Source organism: Cetorhinus maximus, chromosome 9, assembly GCF_964194155.1.
Source record: "Cetorhinus maximus chromosome 9, sCetMax3.hap1.1, whole genome shotgun sequence".
Classification (NCBI taxonomy): domain Eukaryota; kingdom Metazoa; phylum Chordata; class Chondrichthyes; order Lamniformes; family Cetorhinidae; genus Cetorhinus; species Cetorhinus maximus.
The window spans coordinates 62,698,882-62,725,812 of NC_135887.1; the positions used below are offsets into that span (position 1 = coordinate 62,698,882).

At 48.9% G+C, this 26,931-nt stretch overlaps 1 protein-coding gene across 1 annotated transcript in view; it reads left to right on the forward strand.

Moving 5' to 3' along the window:
* agbl2 (AGBL carboxypeptidase 2) overlaps positions 1–26,931 on the forward strand; it is a 95,951-nt gene that overhangs the window by 11,501 nt on the left and 57,519 nt on the right. The window contains exons 3-4 of the mRNA XM_078549588.1: positions 14,014–14,121; positions 22,900–23,050. Of these exons, the coding sequence (XP_078405714.1) occupies positions 14,014–14,121; positions 22,900–23,050 (259 nt within the window). The remainder of the gene's footprint in view (positions 1–14,013; positions 14,122–22,899; positions 23,051–26,931) is intronic.

Below are 26,931 nucleotides of genomic sequence, written 5' to 3' on the forward strand. Positions count from 1 at the left end.
GCAGTGTGCAGATGTGATTGGGTTTGTGCCGGCAGTGTGTAGCTGTGATTGGGAGTGTGTGAGCAGTGTGCAGATGTGATTGGGTGTGTGTGGGTAGTGTGCAGATGTGATTGGGTGTGTGTGGGCAGTGAGTAGATGTGATTTGGTGTGTGCGGGCAATGTGTAGATGTGATTGAATGTGTGGAATGTGTGTAGATGTGATTGGGTGTGTGGTCAGTGTGTAGATGCAATTGGGTGTGTGGGCAGTGTGTAGATGTGATTGGGTTTGTGTGGGCAGTGTGTAGATGTGATTGGGTTTGTGTGGGCAGTGTGCAGATGTGATTGGGTGTGCAGGCCATATGTAGATGTGAGTCGGTGTGTGGGCAGTGTGTAGATATGATTGGGTGTTTGGGCAGCGTGTAGATATGATTGGGTGTGTGTCGGCAGTGTTTAGATGTCATTGTGTGTGTGTGGGCAGTGTGCAGGTGTGATTGTGTGTGTGGACAGTGTGTCGATGTGATTGGGTGTGTGGGCAGTGCATAGATGTGATTGGGCAGTGTGTAGATGTGATTGAGTATGTGTGCGCAATGTGTATATGTGATTGGGTCTGTGGGCAGTGTGTCGATGTGATTGGTTGTGTGTGGGCAGTGTGTAGATGTGGTTGGGTGTGTGTGGGCAGAGTGCACATGTGATTGGGCGTGTGTGTGGGCAGTGTGCAGATGTGATTGTGTGTGTGGGCAGTTAGTAGATGTGATTTGGTGTGTGTGGGCAGTGTGGAGATGTGATTGAGTGTGTGGGAAGTGTGTAGATGCAATTGGGTGTGTGGGCAGTGTGTAGCTGTGATTGGGTGTGTGTGGGCAGTGTGTAGATATGATTGGATGTGTGTGGGCAGTGTGTAGATATGATTGGGTGTGCGTGGGCAGTGTGTAGATGTGATTGGGTGTGTGTGTGGGCAGTGTGCAGATGTGATTGGGTGTGCGGGAAGTGTGTAGATGTGATTCGGTGTGTGAGCAGTGTGTACATATGATTTGGTATGTGAGCAGTGTGTAGATGTGATTGGGTGGGCGGGCAGTGTGTACACGTGAATCGATATATGCGCAGTGTGTATATGTGATTGGGTGTGTGGGCAGTGTGTAGATGTGATTGGGTGTGTGTGGGCAGTTTGTAGATATGATTGGGTGCGTGGGCAGCGTGTAGATATGATTGGGTGTGTGTCGGCAGTGTGTAGATGTGATTGGGTGTGTGGGCAGTGTGTAGATGTGATTGGGTGTGTGTGGGCAGTTTGTAGATATGATTGGGTGTGTGGGAAGCGTGTAGATATGATTGGGTGTGTGTCGGCAGTGTGTAGATGTGATTGGGTGTGTGTCGGCAGTGTGTACATGTGATTGGGTGTGTGTGGGCAGTGTGTAGATGTGATTGGGTGTGTGGGCAGTGTGTAGATGTGATTGGGTTTGCGGGCAGTGCATAGATGTGATTGGGTGAGTGGCCATTGTGCAGATGTGTTTCGGTGTATGTGGGCAGTGTGTAGATGTGATTGGATGTGTGTGTTCAATGTGTCGATGTGATTGGGTGTGTGGGCGGTGTGTAGATGCGATTGGGTGTCTGGGCAGTGTGAAGATGTGATTGGGTGTGTGGGCAGTGTGTAGAGATGATTGGGTGCGTGAGCAGTGTGCCGGTGTAACTGGGTGTGTGTGGCAGTGTGTACATGTGATTTGATGTGTGGGCAGTGCGTAGATGTGATTAAGTGTGTGGGCAGTATGTACATGTGATTGGGTCTGTGTGAGCAGTGTGTTAATGTGATTGGGTGTGTGGGCTGTGTGTAGATGTGATTGGGTGTGTGCAGGCAGTGTGTAGATGTGATTGGGTGTGTGCGGGCAGTGAGTAGATGTAATTGGGTGTGTGCCGGCAGTGTGTAGATGTGATTGGGTGTGTGTGGGCAGTGTGCAGATGTGATTGTGTGTGTGTGGGCAGTGTCTAGATGTGATTGGGTGTGTGTGGGCAGTGTGTAGATGTGGTTGGGTGTTTGTGGGCAATGTGCAGATGTGATTGGGTGTGTGCCGGCAGTATGTAGTTGTGATTAGGTGTGTGTGGGCAATGTGCAGATGTGACTGGGTGTGTGTGGGCAGTGTGCAGATGTGATTAGGTGTGTGGGCAATTTGTAGATATGATTGGGTGTGTGGCAGCCTGCAGATATGATTGGGTGTGTGTCGGCAGTGTGTAGAAGTCATTGGGTGTGTGTGGGCAGTGTGTAGATGTGATTGGGTGTGTGCCGGCAGTGTGTAGTTGTGATTGGGTGTGTGCGGGCAGTGAGTAGATGTGAGTGGGTGTGTGCCGGCAGTGTGTAGATGTGATTGGGCGTGTGTGGGCAGTGTGCAGGTGTGATTGTGTGTGTGTGGGTAGTGTGTAGATGTGATTGGGTGTGTGTGGGCAGTGTGTAGATGTGATTGGGTGTGTGTGGGCAGAGTGTAGATGTGATTGGGTGTGTGGCGGCAGTGTGTAGTTGTGATTGGGCGTGTGGGCAGTGTGCAGATATGATTGGTTGCTTGTGGGCAGTGTGAAGATGTGATTGGGTGTGTGTGGGGAATATGTAGATATGATTGGGTGTGTGTCGGCAGTGTGGAGATGTGATTGTGTGTGTAGGGGCAATGTGTAGATGTCATTCGTTGTGTGTGAGCAGTGTGGAGATGTGATTGGGTATGTGGGCAGTGTGTCGATGTGCTTGGGTGTGTGTGGGCCGTGTGTAGATGTGATTGGGTGTGTAGGCAGTGTGTAGATGTGATTGGGTGTGTGGGCAGTGTGTAGATGTGATTGGGTGTGTGGGCAGTGTGTAGGTTTGATTGGGTGTGTGGGCAGTGTGTCGACGTGATTGGGTGTGTGGGAGGTGTGTAGATGTGATTGGGTGTGTGGGCAGTGTGTAGAGGTGTTTGGGTGTGTGGGCAGTGTTTAGATGTGATTGGGTTTGTGTGGGCAGTGTGTAGATGTGATTGGGTGTGTGGGCAGTGTGTAGATGTCATTCGGTGTGTTTGGGCAGTGTGTAGATGTCATTCGGTGGGTGGGCAGTGTGTAGATGTGATTGGGTGTGTGTGGGCTGTGGGTAGATGTGATTGTGTGTGTAGGGGCAATGGGTAGATGTGATTGGGTGTGTGGGCAGTGTGTAGATGTGATTGGGTGTGTGTCGGCAGTGTGTAGATGTGATTCTGTGTGTAGGGGCAATGTGTAGATGTGACTGGGTGTGTGGGCAGTGTGTAGATGTGTTTGGGTGTGTGGGCAGCGTGTAGATGTGATTGGGTGTGTGTGGGCAGTGTTTAGATGTGATTGGGTGTGTGAGCAGTGTGTAGATGTGATTATGTGTGTGGGCAGTGTGTAGATATGATTGGGTGTGTGTGGGCAGTGTGTAGATGTGATTAGGTGTGTGTGGGCAGTGTGTAGATGTCATTCGGTGTGTGGGCAGTGTGTAGATTTGATTGGGTGTGTGTGGGCCGTGTGTAGATGTGATTGGGTGTGTAGGCAGTGTGTAGATGTGATTGGGTGTGTGGGCAGTGTGTAGATGTGATTGGGTATGTGGGCAGTGTGTAGGTTTGATTGGGTGTGTGGGCAGTGTGTCGATGTGATTGGGTGTGTGGGCAGTGTGTAGATGTGATTCGGTGTGTGGGCAGTGTGTCGATGTGATTGGGTGCGTGTGGGCAGTGTGTGGATGTGATTAGGTGTGTGTTGGCAGTGTGTAGATGTCATTCGGTGTGTGGGCAGTGTGTAGATTTGATTGGGTGTGTGTGGGCCGTGTGTAGATGTGATTGGGTGTGTGGGCAGTGTGCAGATGTGATTGTGTGTGTGTGGGCAGTGTCTAGATGTGATTGGGTGTGTGTGGGCAGTGTGTAGATGTGGTTGGGTGTTTGTGGGCAATGTGCAGATGTGATTGGGTGTGTGCCGGCAGTATGTAGTTGTGATTAGGTGTGTGTGGGCAGTGTGCAGATGTGACTGGGTGTGTGGGCAGTGTGTCGATGTGATTGGGTGTGTGGGAGGTGTGTAGATGTGACTGGGTGTGTGGGCAGTGTGTCGATGTGATTGGGTGTGTGTGGGCTGTGTGTAGATGTGATTGGGTGTGTGGGCAGGGTGTAGATGTGATTGGGTGTGTTGGCAGTGTGTAGATGTGTTTGGGTGTGTGGGCAGCGTGTAGATGTGATTGGGTGTGTGTGGGCAGTGTTTAGATGTGATTGGGTGTGTGAGCAGTGTGTAGATGTGATTATGTGTGTGGGCAGTGTGTAGATATGATTGGGTGTGTGTGGGCAGTGTGTAGATGTGATTAGGTGTGTGTGGGCAGTGTGTAGATGTCATTCGGTGTGTGGGCAGTGTGTAGATTTGATTGGGTGTGTGTGGGCCGTGTGTAGATGTGATTGGGTGTGTAGGCAGTGTGTAGATGTGATTGGGTGTGTGGGCAGTGTGTAGATGTGATTGGGTATGTGGGCAGTGTGTAGGTTTGATTGGGTGTGTGGGCAGTGTGTCGATGTGATTGGGTGTGTGGGCAGTGTGTAGATGTGATTCGGTGTGTGGGCAGTGTGTCGATGTGATTGGGTGTGTGGGAGGTGTGTAGATGTGACTGGGTGTGTGGGCAGTGTGTCGATGTGATTGGGTGTGTGTGGGCCATGTGTAGATGTGATTGGGTGTGTGGGCAGTGTGTAGATGTGATTGGGTGTGTGGGCAGTATGTAGATGTGATTGGGTGTGTGGGCAGTGTGTAGATGTGATTAGGTGTGTGGGCAGCGTGTAGATGTGATTGGGTGTGTGGGCAGTGTGTAGATGTGATTGGGTGTGTGTCGGCAGTGTGTAGATGTGATTGTGTGTGTAGGGGCAATGTGTAGATGTGACTGGGTGTGTGGGCAGTGTGTACATGTGTTTGGGTGTGTGGGCAGCGTGTAGATGTGATTGGGTGTGTGTGGGCAGTGTGTAGAAGTGATTAGGTGTGTGTTGGCAGTGTGTAGATGTCATTCGGTGTGTGGGCAGTGTGTAGATTTGATTGGGTGTGTGTGGGCCATGTGTAGATGTGATTGGGTATGTGGGCAGTGTGTAGATGTGATTGGGTGTGTGGGCAGTGTGTAGATGTGATTGGGTGTGTGGGCTGTGTGTAGCTGTGATTGGGTTTGTGGGCAGTGTGTCGATGTGATTGGGTGTGTGGGAGGTGTGTAGATGTGATTGGGTGTGTGGGCAGTGTGTAGATGTGATTGGGTGTGTGTCAGCAGTGTGTAGATGTGATTGTGTGTGTAGGGGCAATGTGTAGATGTCATTCGGTGTGTGGGGGCAGTGTGTAGATGTGATTGTGTGTGTGGGCAGCGTGTAGATGTGACTGGGTGTGTGGGCAGTGTGTCGATGTGCTTGGGTGTGTGTGGGCCGTGTGTAGATGTGATTGGGTGTGTAGGCAGTGTGTAGATGTGATTGGGTGTGTGGGCAGTGTGTAGATGTGATTGGGTGTGTGGGCAGTGTGTAGATTTGATTGGGTGTGTGGGCAGTGTGTCGATGTGATTGGGTGTGTGGGAGGTGTGTAGATGTGATTGGGTGTGTGGGCAGTGTGTAGATGCGATTGGGTGTGTGGGCAGTGTGTAGATGTGATTGGGTGTGTGGGCAGTGTGTAGATGTGATTGGGTGTGTGGGCAGTGTGTCGATGTGATTGGGTGTGTGGGAGGTGTGTAGATGTGACTGGGTGTGTGGGCAGTGTGTCGATGTGATTGGGTGTGTGTGGGCTGTGTGTAGATGTGATTGGGTGTGTGGGCAGGGTGTAGATGTGATTGGGTGTGTTGGCAGTGTGTAGATGTGATTGGGTGCGTGGGCAGTGTGTAGATGTGATTGGGTGTGTGGGCAGTGTGTAGATGTGATTGGGTGTGTAGGGGCAATGTGTAGATGTCATTCGGTGTGTGTGGGCAGTGTGTAGATGTGATTGTGTGTGTAGGGGCAATGTGTAGATGTCATTCGGTGTGTGTGGGCAGTGTGTAGATGTGATTGTGTGTGTGGGCAGCGTGTAGATGTGACTAGGTGTGTGGGCAGTGTGTCGATGTGCTTGGGTGTGTGTGGGCCGTGTGTATATGTGATTGGGTGTGTCGGCAGTGTGGAGATGTGATTGGGTGTGTGGGCAGTGTGTAGATGTGATTGGGTGTGTGGGCAGTGTGTAGATTTGATTGGGTGTGTGGGCAGTGTGTCGATGTGATTGGGTGTGTGGGAGGTGTGTAGATGTGATTGGGTGTGTGGGCAGTGTGTAGATGTGATTGGGTGTGTGGGCAGTGTGTAGATGTGATTGGGTGTGTGGGCAGTGTGTAGATGTGATTGGGTGTGTGGGCAGTGTGTCGATGTGATTGGGTATGTGGGAGGTGTGTAGATGTGACTGGGTGTGTGGGCAGTGTGTAGATGTGATTGGGTATGTGGGCAGTGTGTAGGTTTGATTGGGTGTGTGGGCAGTGTGTCGATGTGATTGGGTGTGTGGGAGGTGTGTAGATGTGACTGGGTGTGTGGGCAGTGTGTAGATGTGATTGGGTATGTGGGCAGTGTGTAGGTTTGATTGGGTGTGTGGGCAGTGTGTCGATGTGATTGGGTGTGTGGGAGGTGTGTAGATGTGATTGGGTGTGTGGGCAGTGTGTAGATGTGATTGGGTGTGTGGGCAGTGTGTAGATGTGATTGGGTGTGTGGGCAGTGTGTAGATGTGATTGGGTGTGTGGGCAGTGTGTAGATGTGATTGGGTGTGTGGGCAGTGTGTCGATGTGATTGGGTGTGTGGGAGGTGTGTAGATGTGACTGGGTGTGTGGGCAGTGTGTCGATGTGATTGGGTGTGTGTGGGCTGTGTGTAGATGTGATTGGGTGTGTGGGCAGGGTGTAGATGTGATTGGGTGTGTTGGCAGTGTGTAGATGTGATTGGGTGCGTGGGCAGTGTGTAGGTTTGATTGGGTGTGTGGGCAGTGTGTCGATGTGATTGGGTGTGTGGGAGGTGTGTAGATGTGATTGGGTGTGTGGGCAGTGTGTCGATGTGATTGGGTGTGCGTGGGCAGTGTGTAGGTTTGATTGGGTGTGTGGGCAGTGTGTCGATGTGATTGGGTGTGTGGGAGGTGTGTAGATGTGACTGGGTGTGTGGGCAGTGTGTCGATGTGATTGGGTGTGTGTGGGCTGTGTGTAGATGTGATTGGGTGTGTGGGCAGGGTGTAGATGTGATTGGGTGTGTTGGCAGTGTGTAGATGTGATTGGGTGCGTGGGCAGTGTGTAGATATGATTGGGTGTGTGTGGACAGTGTGTAGATGTCATTCGGTGTGTGGGCAGTGTGTAGATGTGATTAGGTGTGTGTGGGCAGTGTGTAGATGTCATTCGGTGTGTGGGCAGTGTGTAGATTTGATTGGGTGTGTGTGGGCCGTGTGTAGATGTGATTGGGTGTGTAGGCAGTGTGTAGATGTGATTGGGTGTGTGGGCAGTGTGTAGATGTGATTGGGTATGTGGGCAGTGTGTAGGTTTGATTGGGTGTGTGGGCAGTGTGTCGATGTGATTGGGTGTGTGGGAGGTATGTAGATGTGATTGGGTGTGTGGGCAGTGTGTAGAGGTGATTGGGTGTGTGGGCAGTGTGTAGATGTGATTGGGTGTGTGGGCAGTGTGTAGAGGTGATTGGGTGTGTGGGCAGTGTGTAGATGTGATTGGGTGTGTGGGCAGTGTGTAGATGTGATTCGGTGTGTGGGCAGTGTGTCGATGTGATTGGGTGTGTGGGAGGTGTGTAGATGTGACTGGGTGTGTGGGCAGTGTGTCGATGTGATTGGGTGTGTGTGGGCCATGTGTAGATGTGATTGGGTGTGTGGGCAGTGTGTAGATGTGATTGGGTGTGTGGGCAGTATGTAGATGTGATTGGGTGTGTGGGCAGTGTGTAGATGTGATTAGGTGTGTGGGCAGCGTGTAGATGTGATTGGGTGTGTGGGCAGTGTGTAGATGTGATTGGGTGTGTGTCGGCAGTGTGTAGATGTGATTGTGTGTGTAGGGGCAATGTGTAGATGTGACTGGGTGTGTGGGCAGTGTGTACATGTGTTTGGGTGTGTGGGCAGTGTGTAGATGTGATTGGGTGTGTGTGGGCAGTGTGTAGAAGTGATTAGGTGTGTGTTGGCAGTGTGTAGATGTCATTCGGTGTGTGGGCAGTGTGTAGATTTGATTGGGTGTGTGTGGGCCATGTGTAGATGTGATTGGGTGTGTGGGCAGTGTGTAGATGTGATTGGGTGTGTGGGCAGTGTGTAGATGTGATTGGGTGTGTGGGCTGTGTGTAGCTGTGATTGGGTTTGTGGGCAGTGTGTCGATGTGATTGGGTGTGTGGGAGGTGTGTAGATGTGATTGGGTGTGTGGGCAGTGTGTAGATGTGATTGGGTGTGTGTCAGCAGTGTGTAGATGTGATTGTGTGTGTAGGGGCAATGTGTAGATGTCATTCGGTGTGTGGGGGCAGTGTGTAGATGTGATTGTGTGTGTGGGCAGCGTGTAGATGTGACTGGGTGTGTGGGCAGTGTGTCGATGTGCTTGGGTGTGTGTGGGCCATGTGTAGATGTGATTGGGTGTGTAGGCAGTGTGTAGATGTGATTGGGTGTGTGGGCAGTGTGTAAATGTGATTGGCTGTGTGGGCAGTGTGTAGATTTGATTGGGTGTGTGGGCAGTGTGTCGATGTGATTGGGTGTGTGGGAGGTGTGTAGATGTGATTGGGTGTGTGGGCAGTGTGTAGATGTGATTGGGTGTGTGGGCAGTGTGTAGATGTGATTGGGTGTGTGGGCAGTGTGTAGATGTGATTGGGTGTGTGGGCAGTGTGTCGATGTGATTGGGTGTGTGGGAGGTGTGTAGATGTGACTGGGTGTGTGGGCAGTGTGTCGATGTGATTGGGTGTGTGTGGGCTGTGTGTAGATGTGATTGGGTGTGTGGGCAGGGTGTAGATGTGATTGGGTGTGTTGGCAGTGTGTAGATGTGATTGGGTGCGTGGGCAGTGTGTAGATGTGATTGGGTGTGTGGGCAGTGTGTAGATGTGATTGGGTGTGTAGGGGCAATGTGTAGATGTCATTCGGTGTGTGTGGGCAGTGTGTAGATGTGATTGTGTGTGTAGGGGCAATGTGTAGATGTCATTCGGTGTGTGTGGGCAGTGTGTAGATGTGATTGTGTGTGTGGGCAGCGTGTGGATGTGACTAGGTGTGTGGGCAGTGTGTCGATGTGCTTGGGTGTGTGTGGGCCGTGTGTATATGTGATTGGGTGTGTCGGCAGTGTGGAGATGTGATTGGGTGTGTGGGCAGTGTGTAGATGTGATTGGGTGTGTGGGCAGTGTGTAGATTTGATTGGGTGTGTGGGCAGTGTGTCGATGTGATTGGGTGTGTGGGAGGTGTGTAGATGTGATTGGGTGTGTGGGCAGTGTGTAGATGTGATTGGGTGTGTGGGCAGTGTGTAGATGTGATTGGGTGTGTGGGCAGTGTGTAGATGTGATTGGGTGTGTGGGCAGTGTGTCGATGTGATTGGGTGTGTGGGAGGTGTGTAGATGTGACTGGGTGTGTGGGCAGTGTGTAGATGTGATTGGGTATGTGGGCAGTGTGTAGGTTTGATTGGGTGTGTGGGCAGTGTGTCGATGTGATTGGGTGTGTGGGAGGTGTGTAGATGTGATTGGGTGTGTGGGCAGTGTGTAGATGTGATTGGGTGTGTGGGCAGTGTGTAGATGTGATTGGGTATGTGGGCAGTGTGTAGGTTTGATTGGGTGTGTGGGCAGTGTGTCGATGTGATTGGGTGTGTGGGAGATGTGTAGATGTGATTGGGTGTGTGGGCAGTGTGTAGATGTGATTGGGTGTGTGGGCAGTGTGTAGATGTGATTGGGTGTGTGGGCAGTGTGTAGATGTGATTGGGTGTGTGGGCAGTGTGTAGATGTGATTGGGTGTGTGGGCAGTGTGTCGATGTGATTGGGTGTGTGGGAGGTGTGTAGATGTGACTGGGTGTGTGGGCAGTGTGTCGATGTGATTGGGTGTGTGTGGGCTGTGTGTAGATGTGATTGGGTGTGTGGGCAGGGTGTAGATGTGATTGGGTGTGTTGGCAGTGTGTAGATGTGATTGGGTGCGTGGGCAGTGTGTAGTTTTGATTGGGTGTGTGGGCAGTGTGTCGATGTGATTGGGTGTGTGGGAGGTGTGTAGATGTGACTGGGTGTGTGGGCAGTGTGTCGATGTGATTGGGTGTGTGTGGGCTGTGTGTAGATGTGATTGGGTGTGTGGGCAGGGTGTAGATGTGATTGGGTGTGTGTGGGCCATGTGTAGATGTGATTGGGTGCGTGGGCAGTGTGTAGATATGATTGGGTGTGTGTGGACAGTGTGTAGATGTCATTCGGTGTGTGGGCAGTGTGTAGATTTGATTGGGTGTGTGTGGGCCGTGTGTAGATGTGATTGGGTGTGTGGGCAGTGTGTAAATGTGATTCTGTGTGTTGGGGCAATGTGTAGATGTGACTGGGTGTGTGGGCAGTGTGTAGATGTGTTTGGGTGTGTGGGCAGCGTGTAGATGTGATTGGGTGTGTGTGGGCAGTGTTTAGATGTGATTGGGTGTGTGAGCAGTGTGTAGATGTGATTAGGTGTGTGGGCAGTGTGTAGATGTGATTGGGTGTGTGGGCAGTGTGTAGATGTGATTAGGTGTGTGTTGGCAGTGTGTAGATGTCATTCGGTGTGTGGGCAGTGTGTAGATTTGATTGGGTGTGTGTGGGCCGTGTGTAGATGTGATTGGGTGTGTGGGCAGTGTGTAGATGTGATTGGGTGTGTGGGCAGTGTGTAAATGTGATTGGGTGTGTGGGCTGTGTGTAGATGTGATTGGGTTCGTGGGCAGTGTGTCGATGTGATTGGGTGTGTGGGCAGTGTGTAGATGTGATTGGGTGTGTGGGCAGTGCGTCGATGTGATTGGGTGTGTGTGGGTCGTGTGTAAATGTGATTGGGTGTGTGTGGGCCGTGTGTAGATGTGATTGGGTGTGCGGGTATTGTGTCGATGTGATTGGGTGTGTGCGGGCAGTGAGTAGATGTGATTGGGTGTGTGGGCAGTGTGCATATGTGATTGTGTGTGTGCGGGCAGTGTGTAGATGTGATTGGGTGTGTGTGGGCAGTGTGCAGATGTGATTGGGTTTGTGTCGGCAGTGTGTAGATGTGATTGGGAGTGTGTGGGCACTGTGCAGATGTGATTGGGTGTGTGTGGGTAGTGTGCAGATGTGATTGGGTGTGTGTGGGCAGTGAGTAGATGTGATTTGGTGTGTGCGGTCAATGTGTAGATGTGATTGAATGTGTGGAATGTGTGTAGATGTGATTGGGTGTGTGGTCAGTGTGTAGATGCAATTGGGTGTGTGGGCAGTGTGTAGATGTGATTGGGTTTGTGTGGGCAGTGTGTAGATGTGATTGGGTTTGTGTGGGCAGTGTGCAGATGTGAATGGGTGTGCAGGCCATATGTAGATGTGAGTCGGTGTGTGGGCAGTGTGTAGATATGATTGGGTGTTTGGGCAGCGTGCAGATATGATTGGGTGCGTGTCGGCAGTGTTTAGATGTCATTGTGTGTGTGTGGGCAGTGTGCAGATGTGATTGTGTGTGTGGACAGTGTGTCGATGTGATTGGGTGTGCGAGCAGTGCATAGATGTGATTGGGCAGTGTGTAGATGTGATTGAGTATGTGTGCGCAATGTGTATATGTGATTGGGTCTGTGGGCAGTGTGTCGATGTGATTGGTTGTGTGTGGGCAGTGTGTAGATGTGGTTGGGTGTGTGTGGGCAGTGTCTAGATATGATTGGGTGTGTAGGCAGTGTGTAGATGTGATTAGGTGTGTGGGCAGTGTGTAGATGTGATTGGGTGTGTAGGCAGTGTGTAGATGTGATTGGGTGTGTGGGCAGCATGTAGATGTGACTGGGTGTGTGGGCAGTGTGTAGATGTGATTGGGTGTGTGGGCAGTGTGTAGCTGTGATTGGGTGTGTGGGCAGCGTGTAGATGTGATTGGGTGTGTGGGCAGTATGTAGATGTGATTGGGTGTGTAGGCAGTGTGTAGATGTGATTGGGTGTGTGGGCAGTGTGTAGATGTGATTGGGTGTGTGGGCAGTGTGTAGATGTGATTGGGTGTGTGTGGGCAGTATGTAGATGTGATTGGGTGTGTGGGCAGTGTGTAGATGTGATTGGGTGTGTGGGCAGTGTGTAGATGTGATTGGGTGTGTGGGCAGTGTGTAGATGTGATTGGGTGTGTGGGCAGTGTGTAGATGTGATTGGGTGTGTGGGCAGTGTGTAGATGTGATTGGGTGTCTGCAGGCGGTGTGTTGTCGGCAGTCTAAGGTGGTGCTGCGAAAACACAGTGTTGGTCTGGGATAGACTTTACAGGGAATTGAGCTGTCGCGGAAAGAAACGTGTGACACCAGAGCATTGAATTCCAACAGGATTTTACCACTTGATTGACGGAAGTAGAGAGGATTTGGATGTTAGGATTCAGCTGTTGAGTTGGGAGGGGCTGAAATAAAAATGCCTGGAAAACTCAGCAGGTCTGACAGCATCTGCGGAGAGGAACAGTTAACCTTTCGAGTCCGTATGAGTCATTTTTATTTTTGTTTTGGATTTCCAGCATCCCCAGTTTTTTGCTTTTATCTTATATCCACCACAATTGTGTACCAAAAAATTCCAAAGCCTGGCGAGGGTCACTGAGCTGGTGCAGGGAGAATCGAGGGCAGATGGCCCAACGGAATTAGCTAGGTTCTGAGGAAGTATTTCATTTAGCTGAAGAGAAGGATGGTGAGGGATGGCAGAGAATTCTGGGGGTTGGAGTGAGCTGCAAAATGCTTTGTTCATAAATACTCAGTTTCTCCAGGGAAGGGCTCAATAGACCTACCTGGTCTCCACAGTGAGCGCCTGGCTGGAGAGATGGTGCATGAGGGATGGCTTTAGATTCCTGAAACATTGGGCCAGCCTTGGAGAGAAAGAGACCTGTACAGGCGGACAGTTTGCACCTGAACAGAATCGGAACCAATGTGCTTGTGGGGCAACTGGAGTCAGTGGGAATCCAGGGTCGGGGGAGGTGAACTCTCCACTGGTTGGAGTCATACCTAACACACAGGATGTTGGAGGTCAATCATCTTAACTCCAGGACATCACTGCAGGAGTTCCTCAAGGTAGTGTCCTCGACCTAACCATCTTCAGCTGCTTCATCAATGACCTTCCTTCCATCATAAGGTCAGAAATGGGGATGTTCACTGATGACTGCACAATGTTCAGCACCATTAGCGACTCCTCAGATACTGAAGCAGTCCATGTCCAAACGCAGCAAGACCTGGACAATATCCAGGCTTGGGCTGACAAGTGGCAAGTAACATTCACGCCACACAAGTGCCAGGCAATGACTATCTCCAACATGAGAGAATCCAACCATCGCCCCTTGACATTCAATGGCATTACCATCACTGAAACCCTCACTATCAACATTCTGGGAGTTACTATTGACCAGAAATTGAACTGGACTTGCCATATAAATACTTTGGCTCCAAGAGCAGGTCAGAGGCTAGGAGGCTTGCGGCGAGTAACCCACCCCCTGACTCCCCAAAGCCTGTCCACCTAGCCACAAGGCACAAGTCCGGAGTGTGATGGAATACTCCCCACTTGTCTGGCTGTGTGCAGTTCCAACAACAAGGAAGAATGGGATTGGTTATACAGAGATGGAAAAAGTCTTGATGTGGGACTGGAGGGGGTGCCTGAGCTTCAGCTCAAGACCAAGCAGGGGCAGAGAGGTTCACCCTGTGCAGGGAGCAGTAGAGGTCTAGGGTTCTTTATTTCTAGAGAGGATCGGTAGCTCTTGCTCAGCTAATGCTTGGTCTGCTTGAGACAGATTGGATAGTGATTGGCAGAAGCTCCTGACGTGACGAAGGGACAGAATGAGGCAGAGTCTGAACCCTGTGGAAAAAGCATGGACAGTGTGATCCACCCCCATCTAATTTTTGGATCATGTTACAGATGTGTTTCTATGAGTCATGTTTTATTTTGCAGCTCTGCTCCTGGGTGTCCCTGAACGCTGTTCTTTTTAATCTGCAGAATGGACTCCCCCAGAGCCAGAGAAGCTATACCAGCCCAGCCAGCAGGAGTACATGCCCACCTGTGTCGGGGAGAATGGAAGGAACATGGTGTTCTGTATTGATGGAGGTAAGCACTGTTGAACGGCTTTCTTAATGTAATTTGTTCCTTTAAACAACACAGTCCACTAGCAATCAGGGCTTTAATGAGCTCATATTGCACAATCCAACATGACTATTCTGGTCAATCATACTACATCATCCCAGAACATTGTACAATGGTTTTCTCCAAACTTTATACCAATTGCACCTTTAATTTTTGCATTTCATGAGCATTACCTTGAAATCTAAATACTTCAAAGTAATATCAGGAATAACAACGGGCAGCCATCTTAGGTCATCTGCACTCTCCTGATCATTCTGTTACCATGGTTATATGATCCTCTTACGCTCTTCCAATCACTTTGTTATTATAAACATGGTGGCCAGACCAACACTAAGTATCCCTGTTCATCTGAAAGCTGTTTTAACCCATTGTGTACTAATCATATAAATAACCAGGTAGACAGACAGTTTGAAGACACCTCCTTACAATCAGCACCCTGGCTGTCTTGGACTATGATGCTGCTGTGGCTGCCTGACTCCTTTCCATCTTTGAGGCAGACATTCCCAGATCAACGCCAAGATAAAAGCAAAACACTGCGGATGCTGGAAATCTGAAACAAAAACAGAAAATGCTGGAAAAACTCAGCAGGTCTGACAACATCTGTGCAGACAAAGACAGAGTTAATGTTTCGAGTCCGTATGACTCTTCTTCAGAGCAGAAGAAGCTCTGAAGAAGTGTCATACGGACTTGAAACGTGACTGGTGGTGTTCTGCAGGGATCAATGCTGGGACCTTTGCTGTTTGTAGTATACGTAAATGATTTGGAGGAAAATGTAACTGGGCTAATTAGTAAGTTTGCAGACGACACTAAGGTTGGAGGAGTTGCAGATAGTGAAGAGGACTGTCAAAGGATACAACAGGATATAGATCGGTTGGAGACTTGGGCGGAGAAATGGCAGATGGAGTTTAATCCGGACAAATGCGAGGTAATGCATTTTGGAAGGTCTAATACAGGCAGGAATTATACAGTAAATGGCAGAACCCTTAAGTGCATCGGCAGGCAGAGGGATCTGGGTGTACAGGTCCACAGGCCACTAAAAGTGGCAACGCAGGTGGATAAGGTAGTCAGGAAGGCATATGGCATGCTTGCCTTCATCGGCAGGGGTATTGAGTATAAAAGCTAGGAAGTCATACTGCAGCTGTCTAGAACATTGGTTAGGCCACACTTGGAATATTGCGTGCAATTCTGGTAGCCACATTACCAGAAGGATATGGAGGCATTGGAGAGGGTGCAGAGGAGGTTTACCAGGATGCTGCCTGGTCTGGAGGTTATTAGCTATGAGGAGAGGTTGGAGAAACTCGGATTGTTCTCACTAGAGCGACGGAGATTGAGGGGTGACTTGATAGAAGTTTACAAAATTATGAGTGGCATGGACAGAGTAGATAGTCAGAAGCTTTTTCCCAGGGTGGAAGAGTCAATTACGAGGGGACATAGATTTAAGGTGAGAGGAGAAAACTTTAGAGGAGATGTGCGGGGCAAGTTTTTTACGCAGAGGGTAGTGAGTGTCTGGAATTTGCTGCCAGAGGAGGTGGTGGAAGCAGGTACGATAGTGGTGTTTAAGAGGCAGCTTGACAAATACATGAATAGGATGGGAATAGAGGGATACGGACACCAGAAGTGCAAAATGTTTGAGTTTGACAGGCAATATGATCGGCGCAGGCTTGGAGGGTCGAAGGGCCTGTTCCTGTGCTGTACTTTTCTTTGTTCTAGATGCTGTCAGACCTGCTGAGTTTTTCCAGCATTTTCTGTTTTTGTTCCCAGATCAGCCCACCTTTCAGATCACACTAGCTGATGAGTTTTGTGTTTGAGATTGTGAAGGACCTTTTTCCATTTACTCACTCAAAATCTCAGCAATCCCATTGCCTGGCAGAATTCTCAACAGCTCCCAGTTGGTGTTTAGTTAGAAAACCAACGATTTAGATGGAAGAGATTCTGAAGTTTGACAAAACGTGGGTGTGTCTGAGAACAGGCCAGTGACATAGCAAATCTGCTGTAGGCCCCAAAGATGGATCCCAGAGTGAGAGGCCCACAGTCACTAATCGCAGGGAGAAACCCAGCTCCTGGTTCTCTAATCTCAGTGATAGACCCACTCCTGCACCCCAGTTCCTTGATCTCAGGAAGCGACCCATCCCTCCAACCCCCTGTTCCCTAATTGTTATAGAGTTGATCTTCAGACAGCTTTTCTTAGTGAAAACATTTACCTTTATTTACAAGACAACTACAGGTTGTCAAGCAGCAACTACACGTGTGCGTCAAACTCCATAACTAAAGATGTCTTCTGTAGAGGTTTCCTGCACTGCTAACACATTGGTTTACACAGACCATGTGATCTTACAGCACAGGCGTATTCTTAAAACTACAGTCCAACATTTCCCAAAACTATAATTACTACATTCCTTCCCCCTTTAACTTTTCTGTACATTTTGTATTTACAAGGATATTTATCTCATGACATTACAATATTTACACAAGTCATGAAATTACAAGTTCAGTCTTTCAGGTGGTTTCCTGATCCGTGTGGAACGTCGCAGCTCCATGGCTTCAGGTTCGTTGTAGGAAACACATTCTCTGGAACCACATTAACATCAGGAACCTCATTAGGCGCATGTAGTTCAGTGTCTTCCACTCCAACCGAGACATCAGGCATGTCTGTCCTTGGCTGAGCATCGTCAACAGGAACCACAGGTTACAGCTGGAACAATATCTTGCTGGGGTATCTCTCTTTTTTTCAAATGATCCAAATGATTACCAGTGATCTGGCCCTCCACTTCCATGTGGTATGACAATGGTCCGTTCACTGAACTTACTTTACCAGCTAACCACTTCAGTCCTCCACCGATATCCCTTACGTATACTGCTTCTCCAACAGTAAATTGTCTCTCATGACCATCCAAATCATGAGTCATTTTTTGGTTCCCTTGACTTTTCTCCACCTTCCCCTCCAGATTGGGAAGTATCAGGTTTAGTCTTGTTCAAAGATGGCGCCTCATCAGTAACTCTGCAGGTATTGCTCCTGTTGTAGTGATGGGGGGGGTGGTGGTTGCTCTGTAGTGAAATAGTAAACAAGCAAGTTTGGTCTCCAGTGAGTCACCTATTAACTTTTTCATTCTCGCCTTAAAAGTTTGAACTGCTCTTTCCGCCAGTCCATTTGATGACAGATGGTACAGTGCAGTCTTCATGTGGTTGATATCAGTGAGGCTGATAAATCATTAGAATTCAGCGCTCGTGAGTGAAGTACCATTATCCAAGACGACTACCTCTGGCAATCCGTGGATGGCAAAGCTCTGGCGTAGATTTGCTATAATAGCACCGACGTTGGCAACTTTACCTCATAAGCGTCTAACCACTTGGAATGAGCATCTATAATCAGTAGAAACATGGTTCCAAGGAAGGGGCCGATGTAATCTATGTGCAATCGCACCCAGGGTCTACCAGGCCATGCCCATGGGTGTAATGGGGCTGCCACCAGCAACTTTTGCAGCTGTTGACATTGCACACAGTGTTTTACCGCGTTCTCAGTATCGCCATCCATCTCCAGCCACCAAAGATAACTTCACGCTATCGTCTTCATTCGGGAGATCCCTGGATGGGCGCTGTGTAGCTCTACTAAGAGTGGTTCCCTTCCTTGTACAGGAATTACTACCCCTTGCACCCCATAATAGAATACCATCTTGACTGCTCATCTCATGCCTTCAGTTGAAGAACTGCTTCAATTCATCAGAGACTGGTTCCTGGAAACAACCATGTAACACGTGGTCTCTGACTTGAGGCAGGACTGGATCATGATTCGTCCAGTTTCTTATCTGCCTGGCACAGGCTGGAGAGGATTGTAGGAAATTCATCACTAATACGAGTTCCTGTGGAACTGGGACATGTCGTCGTTCTCTTGCAGGTGACTCAGGGCATCGGCATTTGCTATTTGAATCCCTGGCCTATGTACAAAGGTGTATTCACATGCTGCCAAAATTAGGGCCCATCTTTGTATTCTTGGAGAGGCTATGGGAGGTATAGCCTTTTCCATGCTAAACAGACCCAAAAGTAGTTTGTGGCCTGATACTATTTTGAAATGTCACCCGTGCACGTTTAGGTGGAATTTATTAACACCAAAAATAATCATCAGACCTTCCTTTTCGATCTCAGAATATCCTTTTTCAACTGTGGTAAGTGTCCTGGATACATAGCCTATCGGCCTCTCTGTGCCGTCGTCCATTTTATGAGATAGTAATGCTCCCACTCCATAGGGGGACAGATCACAGGTTAGTGATTCCTTTGTCTGGTCATAATGCACTAACAAATTGGAAGAGTGTAAGAGCTGTTTTAATTTCATGAAGGCTTCTTTTTGGGGTGCCTCCCAAAGCCAATGTTGGTTTTTTCTTAGCAGTGCATGCAGAGGGTTCCAGACCATGGATAAATTTGGTAGAAATCGCCCATAATAATTTATCATCCCTAAAAATGATTTACGTTCAGAGGTGTTCTTGGGTGCTGGTTGCTTTAACCTCTTATTTCTCTTATTGCTTTAGCCTTCTCTTCAACTGGGTGTAACCCTTGGGCATCTACCCGGTGGCTGAAATAAATGACTTAATTTGCCTGAAAAGTGCATTTTTCCTTCTTCAGGTACACTCCTGTTTCTACAAATCGTATCAGGACTTCCTCTAGGTTGGGCAAGTGTTTCTTTTCTGTGAATCCAGTTATCAGTACATCGTCCAGGTAGATCACAACCTGAGGTAGTCCTTGTAGTGAGCTCTCCACCGTCCCCTGAAAAATGGCACAGGCCGAAGGGCAGGCGTGTGTAATGGTATAACCCTTTGTGGGTGTTTATGATTACGAATTCCCAGGAGGTGTTGTCCAGCTCCAAATGCTGATATGTGTGACTCATGTCAAACTTTACACGTTATCCCTCCTGCTAGATTGGCATATCGGTATTCAATTTTGGGAATAGTGTACCTATCCAGTTTGGCTGCTCTGTTGACTGTTAGTTTATAGTCTCCACAGACCCAGGCGGTCTCGTCTGGTTTAAGGACAGGGTCTATGGGTGCTGCCCACTCTAAGAACTGAACCGCTTTTATGACACCCAGCATCTCTAGCCGGTTCAGCACAGCGTCAACCTTCTCTCTCAGGGCGTATGGCACCGGCCTTGCTTTCAAGAAGCGAGGAGTTGCTTCTGGGTCCACGTAAATCTTGGCCTGTAGGCCTTGGATTTTTCCCGGTTCATCCTTGAAGATGGTGTCATTTTTTTTAGCAGCTCTGGCAGTCCCTACTGAAAGATTTCGGACCAGTTTAATTTAATCTCCTTTATTGCTAAGCTGCTTCCTCTAATTTTTCGGTTAGTGGGGGCTGTTTCCTGCTTCGCGGCGGAGCCCTGGCTTCTTGCGCCACTTTCGGTTGACTGTTTCCACCCGACTTGGAGCACGGTGCCATTTTGTGCCCCATGAATTGCTTGTGAATCCCTTACAGCGCTTTCCATTGCCTGCACTGTTTCTACTGCTTTCTTAAAATCAAGATTCACTTCAGCCAGCAATCTTTGATGAATAATGTCTTCCTGCATGCCACATACTAAACAATCTCTGAGCATGTCATTCAAAGTTTCACTGAAATCCCTATACTACATTAGGTGCTTTAATTTCTTCATATAGGTAGCAATTGTCTTACCAGGGGCTCTATTCTGTGAATTTAACCTGAACTCTGCATTATGACTGAGGGCTTAGGTTGAAAATGTCCCTGAATGAGGTCTACCAATTCACTAAAAGCCTTAGAATCTGGGGCACTGGGGGCCATCAAGCTTCAAATGAAACTGTAGGTTTTGCTCCCACAAATACTCAGGAGGATCGCTCTCTTTTCTTCCACCGTGATTTTGTTTGCTTGAAAGAAGAATGCAAGACGTTCTATATATTGAGACCAGTCATCTGTGGCTGGCTCAAAAGGGTCGATTCTGCCAAACTGTGGCATATTTAACGAACTTAGATACTCACAATTGCTGGGCGAGGTACAGCACCGAATCTGATTTGTCCTTGTCGCCAGTTTGTTATAGAGTTGACCTTCAGACAACTTTTCTTAGTAGAAACATTTGGGTTTTATTTACAAGACAACAGTAGCAACTACATGCATCCATCGAACTCCATAACTAAAGAAATGCTCTCCTGTGGAGGTTCCCCGTGCTGCTAACACATTTGTTTACACAGATCATATGATCTTACAGCACAGGAGTATTCTTAAAGCTACAGTTCAACATTTCACAAAACTATAATTACTACATTAATCCCAGGCAGAGACCCACCTCCCAATGCCCGCCCCAGCCGATTGCCTCATCTCAGAAGAATCCCGCCCCACCACTCCCTCCATCCCATCCCATCCCCTGTACAGTAATCTCAGGGAGAGACCCATCACCTGGCTCCCTAATTTTGGGGCCAGATTCCACCACCACCACCCCCCCCCGGCTCCCTAATTTCAGGGAGAGACCCATCCCCTGGTTCCCTAATTTCAGGGAGAGACCCATCCTCTGGTTCCCTGATCTCAGGGACATACCCATCCCCCACCTCCCTGGTCTATGGGAGAGACCCACACCCGCCAGTTCCCTGATGTTTGATCTCGGAGTATAACGCCTTTTCATCTATCTCCCCTCATGCCCCTCTCTGAACTCACCTTGTTCAATGCCACCCCCTTCCCTTCCCACTCGATGATATTGTAAACAATACATCTTAATTAAGTCCTGTCCCCCTTGCTTTCAAAACCATTGACCCAGATTTTCCAGTCAGCTGTGATGTTGTGGCGATCATCACTGACTGCGAAGATAATTCCCACCCTACCTCGGACAGGAAGAGCCAGCTGCAGCAGCAATCCACAACGGCAAAGAGGAGCAGCGGTCTGCTGTCACTCACTGACCTACACCAGGAATTAACCCTGGGACAGTACTGGAGTAGGGCCAAGTCTCCTACACTGAGAAGAGCATCGGACATTTTCGGGCAAAGCTGCCCATCACAAGTTTAAACTTCCTGGGAAAATACCACATGTGTGTGTGGGTCAGAACTTCCGAGGGGTCCCAATGTCAGCAAATGTCTCAACGTTTACCGCTGTTGACATCTGAAGGTGTGGGCCCACTGTAATCACCCCCATCCTCAAAAAACACCTGTTTTTACCCAGCCTCCAAGCTCCCTTTCTTTTCCAAAATCTTTGAGTATGTTGGTGCCTACTAAACTTTTCCTCCATCTCTGTGAATGAATGTGGTTTTTACAACTGTCACAGAACAAAAACCGTTGTTACCAAAGTGACCATTGACATCCCGTGGTGACGATGACAGGTGTAAACATTCCCATCCTCCTTGACCATTCTGCAGCCTTTGACGTGATTGACCTCCCCATCCTCCTTCATCCCCTCTCCACTATCGTCGAGCTGGGTGGGACTGCTCTCACCTGCTTCCAATCGTCAGGTAACCCCTATTTCTCATCTAGGTAGCAGCCATCTGACAACATGGGATCAGTTTCCACATATCCACTCAGCTCTACCTCACCACCTCTCTCCAACCCTCCACTGCCTACTCCTGCTCCTAATTTTTAAATTCACATTTCCGTAATCCAAAGCTCCAATGCCTGAATCCCAAGCAGAAACAGATCCCATTCGCTCTTTACCATTTTGTTCCCGAGTTTACACTGGTAACATGGGGTGAACCAATAGCCAATTTAAAATTCTTGTTTACAAAACCCTTCATGGCCCCGCCCCTCCCTACCTCGAAAGCACCTGCAGCTTGACAGCCCATCACCCCAAAATTATTCATCCTCCTAACCATGACCTCTCGTTGACCCTCCTCTCTTCACTCCTGGGTAGCTGGTCTTACTGTAAACTGCTTAGGCCTTCTGGACTGGAATTACCCCAATAAATCCCTCTTCCCTGTCTCTGTTTAAACCCGCCTCTATGACAAAGCTTTTGGTCAAACTGCCTGTTACATCTCCCTTTGTGTCCATTTTCGTTTGATCAGTCCTCTGTGAAATTCCTTGCAATGTTTGTTTATTGTTATTGTTGCTGCATTTTACCCCATGATCCAGGAAGCCCTCCATATCCTAATCTCAGGGTGACTACTTCATTTTTGGGTGAAGCTGAGGGAAAAATCTCTGATTATCCTGAAAGCGGGATGAGATCCTTCAAATCACTGATCTCACATTGGGAACGCCCTACATGCCAACCACCCCACCCAACCCCCATTCGCTATTTTTGGGATTGAGTGCTGCATTCCCTGTTTTTTGGGATTGAGTGCCTCATCCCTTTTTTTGGGATTGAGTGCCCCCATTCCCTGTTTTTGGGATGGAGTGCCCCCATTCCCTGTTTTTGGGATTAAGTGTCCCCCCTATTCCATGTTTTTGGGATTGAGTGCCCCCATTCCCTGTTTTTGGGATGGAGTGCCCCCATTCCCTGTTTTTGGGATTAAGTGTCCCCCCTATTCCATGTTTTTGGGATTGAGTGCCCCCATTCTGTGTTTTTGGGATTGAGTGCCCCCACTTGCTGTTTTTTGGATTGAGTGCCCCCACTCGCTGTTTTTGGGATGAGTGTCCCCATTCTCTTCTTCTGGGATTAAGTGTCTTCCCATTCCCTGCTTTTGGGATTGAGTGCCCCCATTCCCTGTTTTTGGGATTCAGTGCCCCATTCCATGTTTTTGGGATAGAGTGCTCCCATTTCCTATTGTTGCCATCACTTCTGAATCCCTTTAATTGTCATGATGCAGGATTGACTGATGGTGGCCTTGTGATCTGTCAGCCAGGAAAGGTTCTTACTTCACCTCTTCCCGTGTTGGTGGTCGCCGAGGCCTCGTACATCTCGCCACAGTTGGTGCAAATAGCAAAGATTGCAACGCATTGATCTTCGAGTCCAGATTTGAAAGTGGAAACCTTCAAAAAGTCATCAGAGTGTATGTATGATCCTTGTGTCAACTCTGTGTTTTGGGGATAGTTTGTATACTGTTCCATATCACACCCCTGGTATTCTGCTCCATATCACACCCCCCTGGTATTTTGCTCCAGATCACACACTCCCGGTATTCTGCATCATATCACACACCCCTGGTATTCTGCTCCATATCACACACCCCTGGTATTCTGCTCCATATCACCCCCCTGGTATTCTGCTCCAGATCACACACCCCTGGTATTCTGCTCCATATCACACACCCCCGGTATTCTGCTCCATATCACACACCCCCGGTATTCTGCTCGATATCACACACCCCTGTTTATCATACGAACAAAGAGCTGGAGTAGGCCATTCAGCCCCTTAAGCCTGCTCTGCCATTTAATAAGATCATGGCTGATCTGATAGTAAACTAAAATCTCCATCCCACCTATCCCTGATAACCTATCCCCCCCTTGCTTACCAAGAATCTATCCATCTCTGCCTTAAAAATATTCAAAGATTCTGCTTCCACCACCTTTTCAGGAAGAGAATTCCAAAGACTCTCAACCTCTGACCCTCTGAGAGAAAACATTTCACCTCATCTCTGTTTTAAATGGGCGACTGCTTATTTTTAAACAGTGACACCTAGTTCTAGATTCTCCCATAAGAGGAATCTTAAAGGTTTCAATCAATTTGCCTCTTACTCTTCTAAACGCCAGTGGATACAAGCCTAGTCTGTCCAACCTTTCCTCATAAGACCACCCACCCATTCCAGGTATTAGTATGGTAAACTTTCTCTGAACTGCTCCCAACGCATTTACATCCTTCCTTAAATAAGGAGACCACTACTGTACACAGTACTGCAGATGTGATCTCACCAATGCCCTGTAAAACTGAAGCATAACCTCCCTACTTTTAAATTACCCTCACAATAAATGACAACATTCTATTGATTTTCCTAATCACTTGCTTTTTTTTATTCATTTGCGAGATGTGGGCTTCGCTGGCTGAGCCAGCATTTATTGCCCATCCCTAGTTGCCCTTGAGAAGGTGTTGGTGAGCGACCTTCTTGAACCGCTGCAGTCCATGCGGTGTAGGTACACCCACAGTGCTGTTAGTGAGGGAGTTCCAGGATTTTGACCCAGTGACACTGAAGGAACAGCGATATATTTCCAAGTCAGGATGGTGAATGACTTGGAGGGGAACTTCCAGGTGGTGGTGTTCCCATCTATCTGCTGCTCTTGTCGTTCTAGACGGTTGTGGTCGTGGGTTTCGAAGGTGCTGTGGAAGGAGCTTTTGTGAATTCCTGCAGTGCATCTTGTAGATGGTACACACTGCTGCTACTGTGCGTCGGCGGTGGAGGGAGTGAATGTTTGTGGATGAGGTGCCAAACAAGCGGACTGCTTTGTCCTGGATGGTGTCAAGGTTCTTGGGTGTTGTAGGAGCTGCACTCATCCAGGCAAGTGGAGAGTATTCCATCACACTCCTGACTTGTGTCTTGTAGATGGTGAACAGGCTTTGGAGAGTCAGAAGGTGAGTTACTCGCCGCAGGATTCCTAGCCTCTGATTTGCTCTTGTAGCCACAGTATTTATATGACTAGTCCAGCTCAGTTTCTGGTCAATGGTAACCCCCAGGATGTTGATAGTGGGAGATTCAGTGATGGTAATGCCATTGAACATCAAGGGGCGAAAGTTGAACTCTCTCTTGTTGGAGATGGTCATTGCCTGAGACGTGTGTGGTGTGAATGTTACTTGCCATTTTTCACCCCAAGCCTGGATATTGTCTAGGTCTTTCTGCTTTTGGACATGGACTGCTTCAGTGTCTGAGGAGTCACAAATGGTGCTGAACATTGTGCAAACATCAGTGAACATCCCACTTCTGACCTTATGATGGAAGGAAGGTCATTGATGAAGCAGCTGAAGGTGGTAGGACACTACCCTGAGGAACTCCTGCAGTGATGTCCTGGAGCTGAGATGATTGACCTCCAGCAACCACAACCATCTTCCTTTGTGCTAGGTATGACTTCAACCAGCGGAGAGTTCCCCCCTGATTCCCATTGACTCCAGTTTTGCTAGAGCTCCTTGATGCCACACTCGATCAAGTGCAGCCTCAACGTTAAAGGCAGTCACTCTCACCTCACCTCGGGAGTTCAGCACTTCTGTTCATGTCTGAACCAAGGCTGTAATGAGGTCAGGAGCTGAGTGGCCCTGGCGGAATCCAAACTGGACGTCAGTGAGCAGGTTATTGCTAAGCAAGTGCCACTTGATAGCACTGCCTATGACTCTTTCCAATACTTTACTGATGATGGAGAGTAGACTGATAGGGCGGTAATTGGCCAGGTTGGATCTGTCCTGCTTTTTGTGTACAGGACACACCTGGGCAATTTTCCACATAGCTGGGTAGATGCCAGTGCTGTAGCTGTACTGGAACAGCTTGGCTAGGAGCGCGGCAAGTTCTGGAGCACAAGTCTTCAGTACTATTGCCAGAATATTGTCAGAGCCCACGGCCTTTGCAGTATCTCATGCCTTCAGCCGTTTCTTGATATCACATGGACTGAATCGAGTTGGCTGGAGAATGACATCTGTGATGCTGAGGACCTCCAGAGGAGGCTGAGATGGATCAACAACTTGGCACTTCTGGCTGAAGATTGTTGCGAATGTTTCAGCCTTATCTTTTGCACTGATGTGCTGGGCTCCTCCATCATTGAGGATGGGGATATTTGTGGTGCCTGCTCCTCCAGTGAGTTGTTTAATTGTCCATCACCATTCATGACTGGATGTGGCAGGACTGCAGAGCTTAGATCTGATCTGTTGGTTATGGAATCGCTTATCTCTGTCTATCACTTGCTGCTTATGCTGTTTGACACGCAAATAGTCCTGTGTTGTAGCTTCCCCAGGTTGACACCTCATTTTTAGGTATGCCTGGTGCTGCTCTTGGCATGCCCTCCTGCACTCTTCATTGAACCAGTGTTGATCCCCTGGCTTGATGGTAATGGTAGAGAGGGGATATGCCGGGCCATGAGGTTACAGATTGTGTTCAAGTTCAATTCTGCTGCTGATGCTGATGGCCCACAGCACCTCATGGTTGCCCAGCCTTGAGTTTTTAGATCTGTTCAAAATCTATCCCATTTAGCACGGTGGTAGTGCCACACAATACGATGGAGGGTATCCTCAATGTGAAGGCGGGACTTCGTCTCCACAATTACTGTGCGGTGGTCACTCCTACCAATACTGTCATGGACAGATGCATCTGCGGCAGGCAGGTTGGTGAGGTTGAGGTTAAGAATGATTTTCCCTCTTGTTGGTTCCCTTACCACCTGCCGCAGACACAGTCTAGCAGCTATGTCCTTTGGGACTCAGCCAGCTCGGTCAGTAGTGGTGCTACTGAGCCACTCTTGGTGATGGACATTGAAGTCCTCCACCCAGAGTACATTCTGCACCCTTGCCACCCTCAGTGCTTCCTCCAAGTGGTGTTCGACATGAAAGAGCACTGATTCATCAGCTGAGGGAGGGCAGTACGTGGTAATCAGCAGGAGGTTTCCTTGCCCATGTTTGACCTGATGCCATGAGACATCATGGGGTCCGGAGTTGATTTTGAGGACTCCTAGGGCAACTCCTTCCTGACTGTATACCACTGTGCCACCACCTCTGCTGGGTCTGTCCTGCCAGTGGGACAGGACATACCCAGGGATGGTGATGGTGGTGTCTGGGACATTATCTCTGAGGTATGATTCCGTGAGGATGACTATATCAGGTTGTTGCTTGACTAGTCTGGGAGACAGCTCTCCCAATTTTGGCACTAGCTCCTAGATGTTAGTAAGGAGGACTTTGCAGGATCGACAGGGCTGTGATTGCTGTTGTCATTTCCGGAGCCTCGGTCGATGCAGGGTAGTCCTTCCA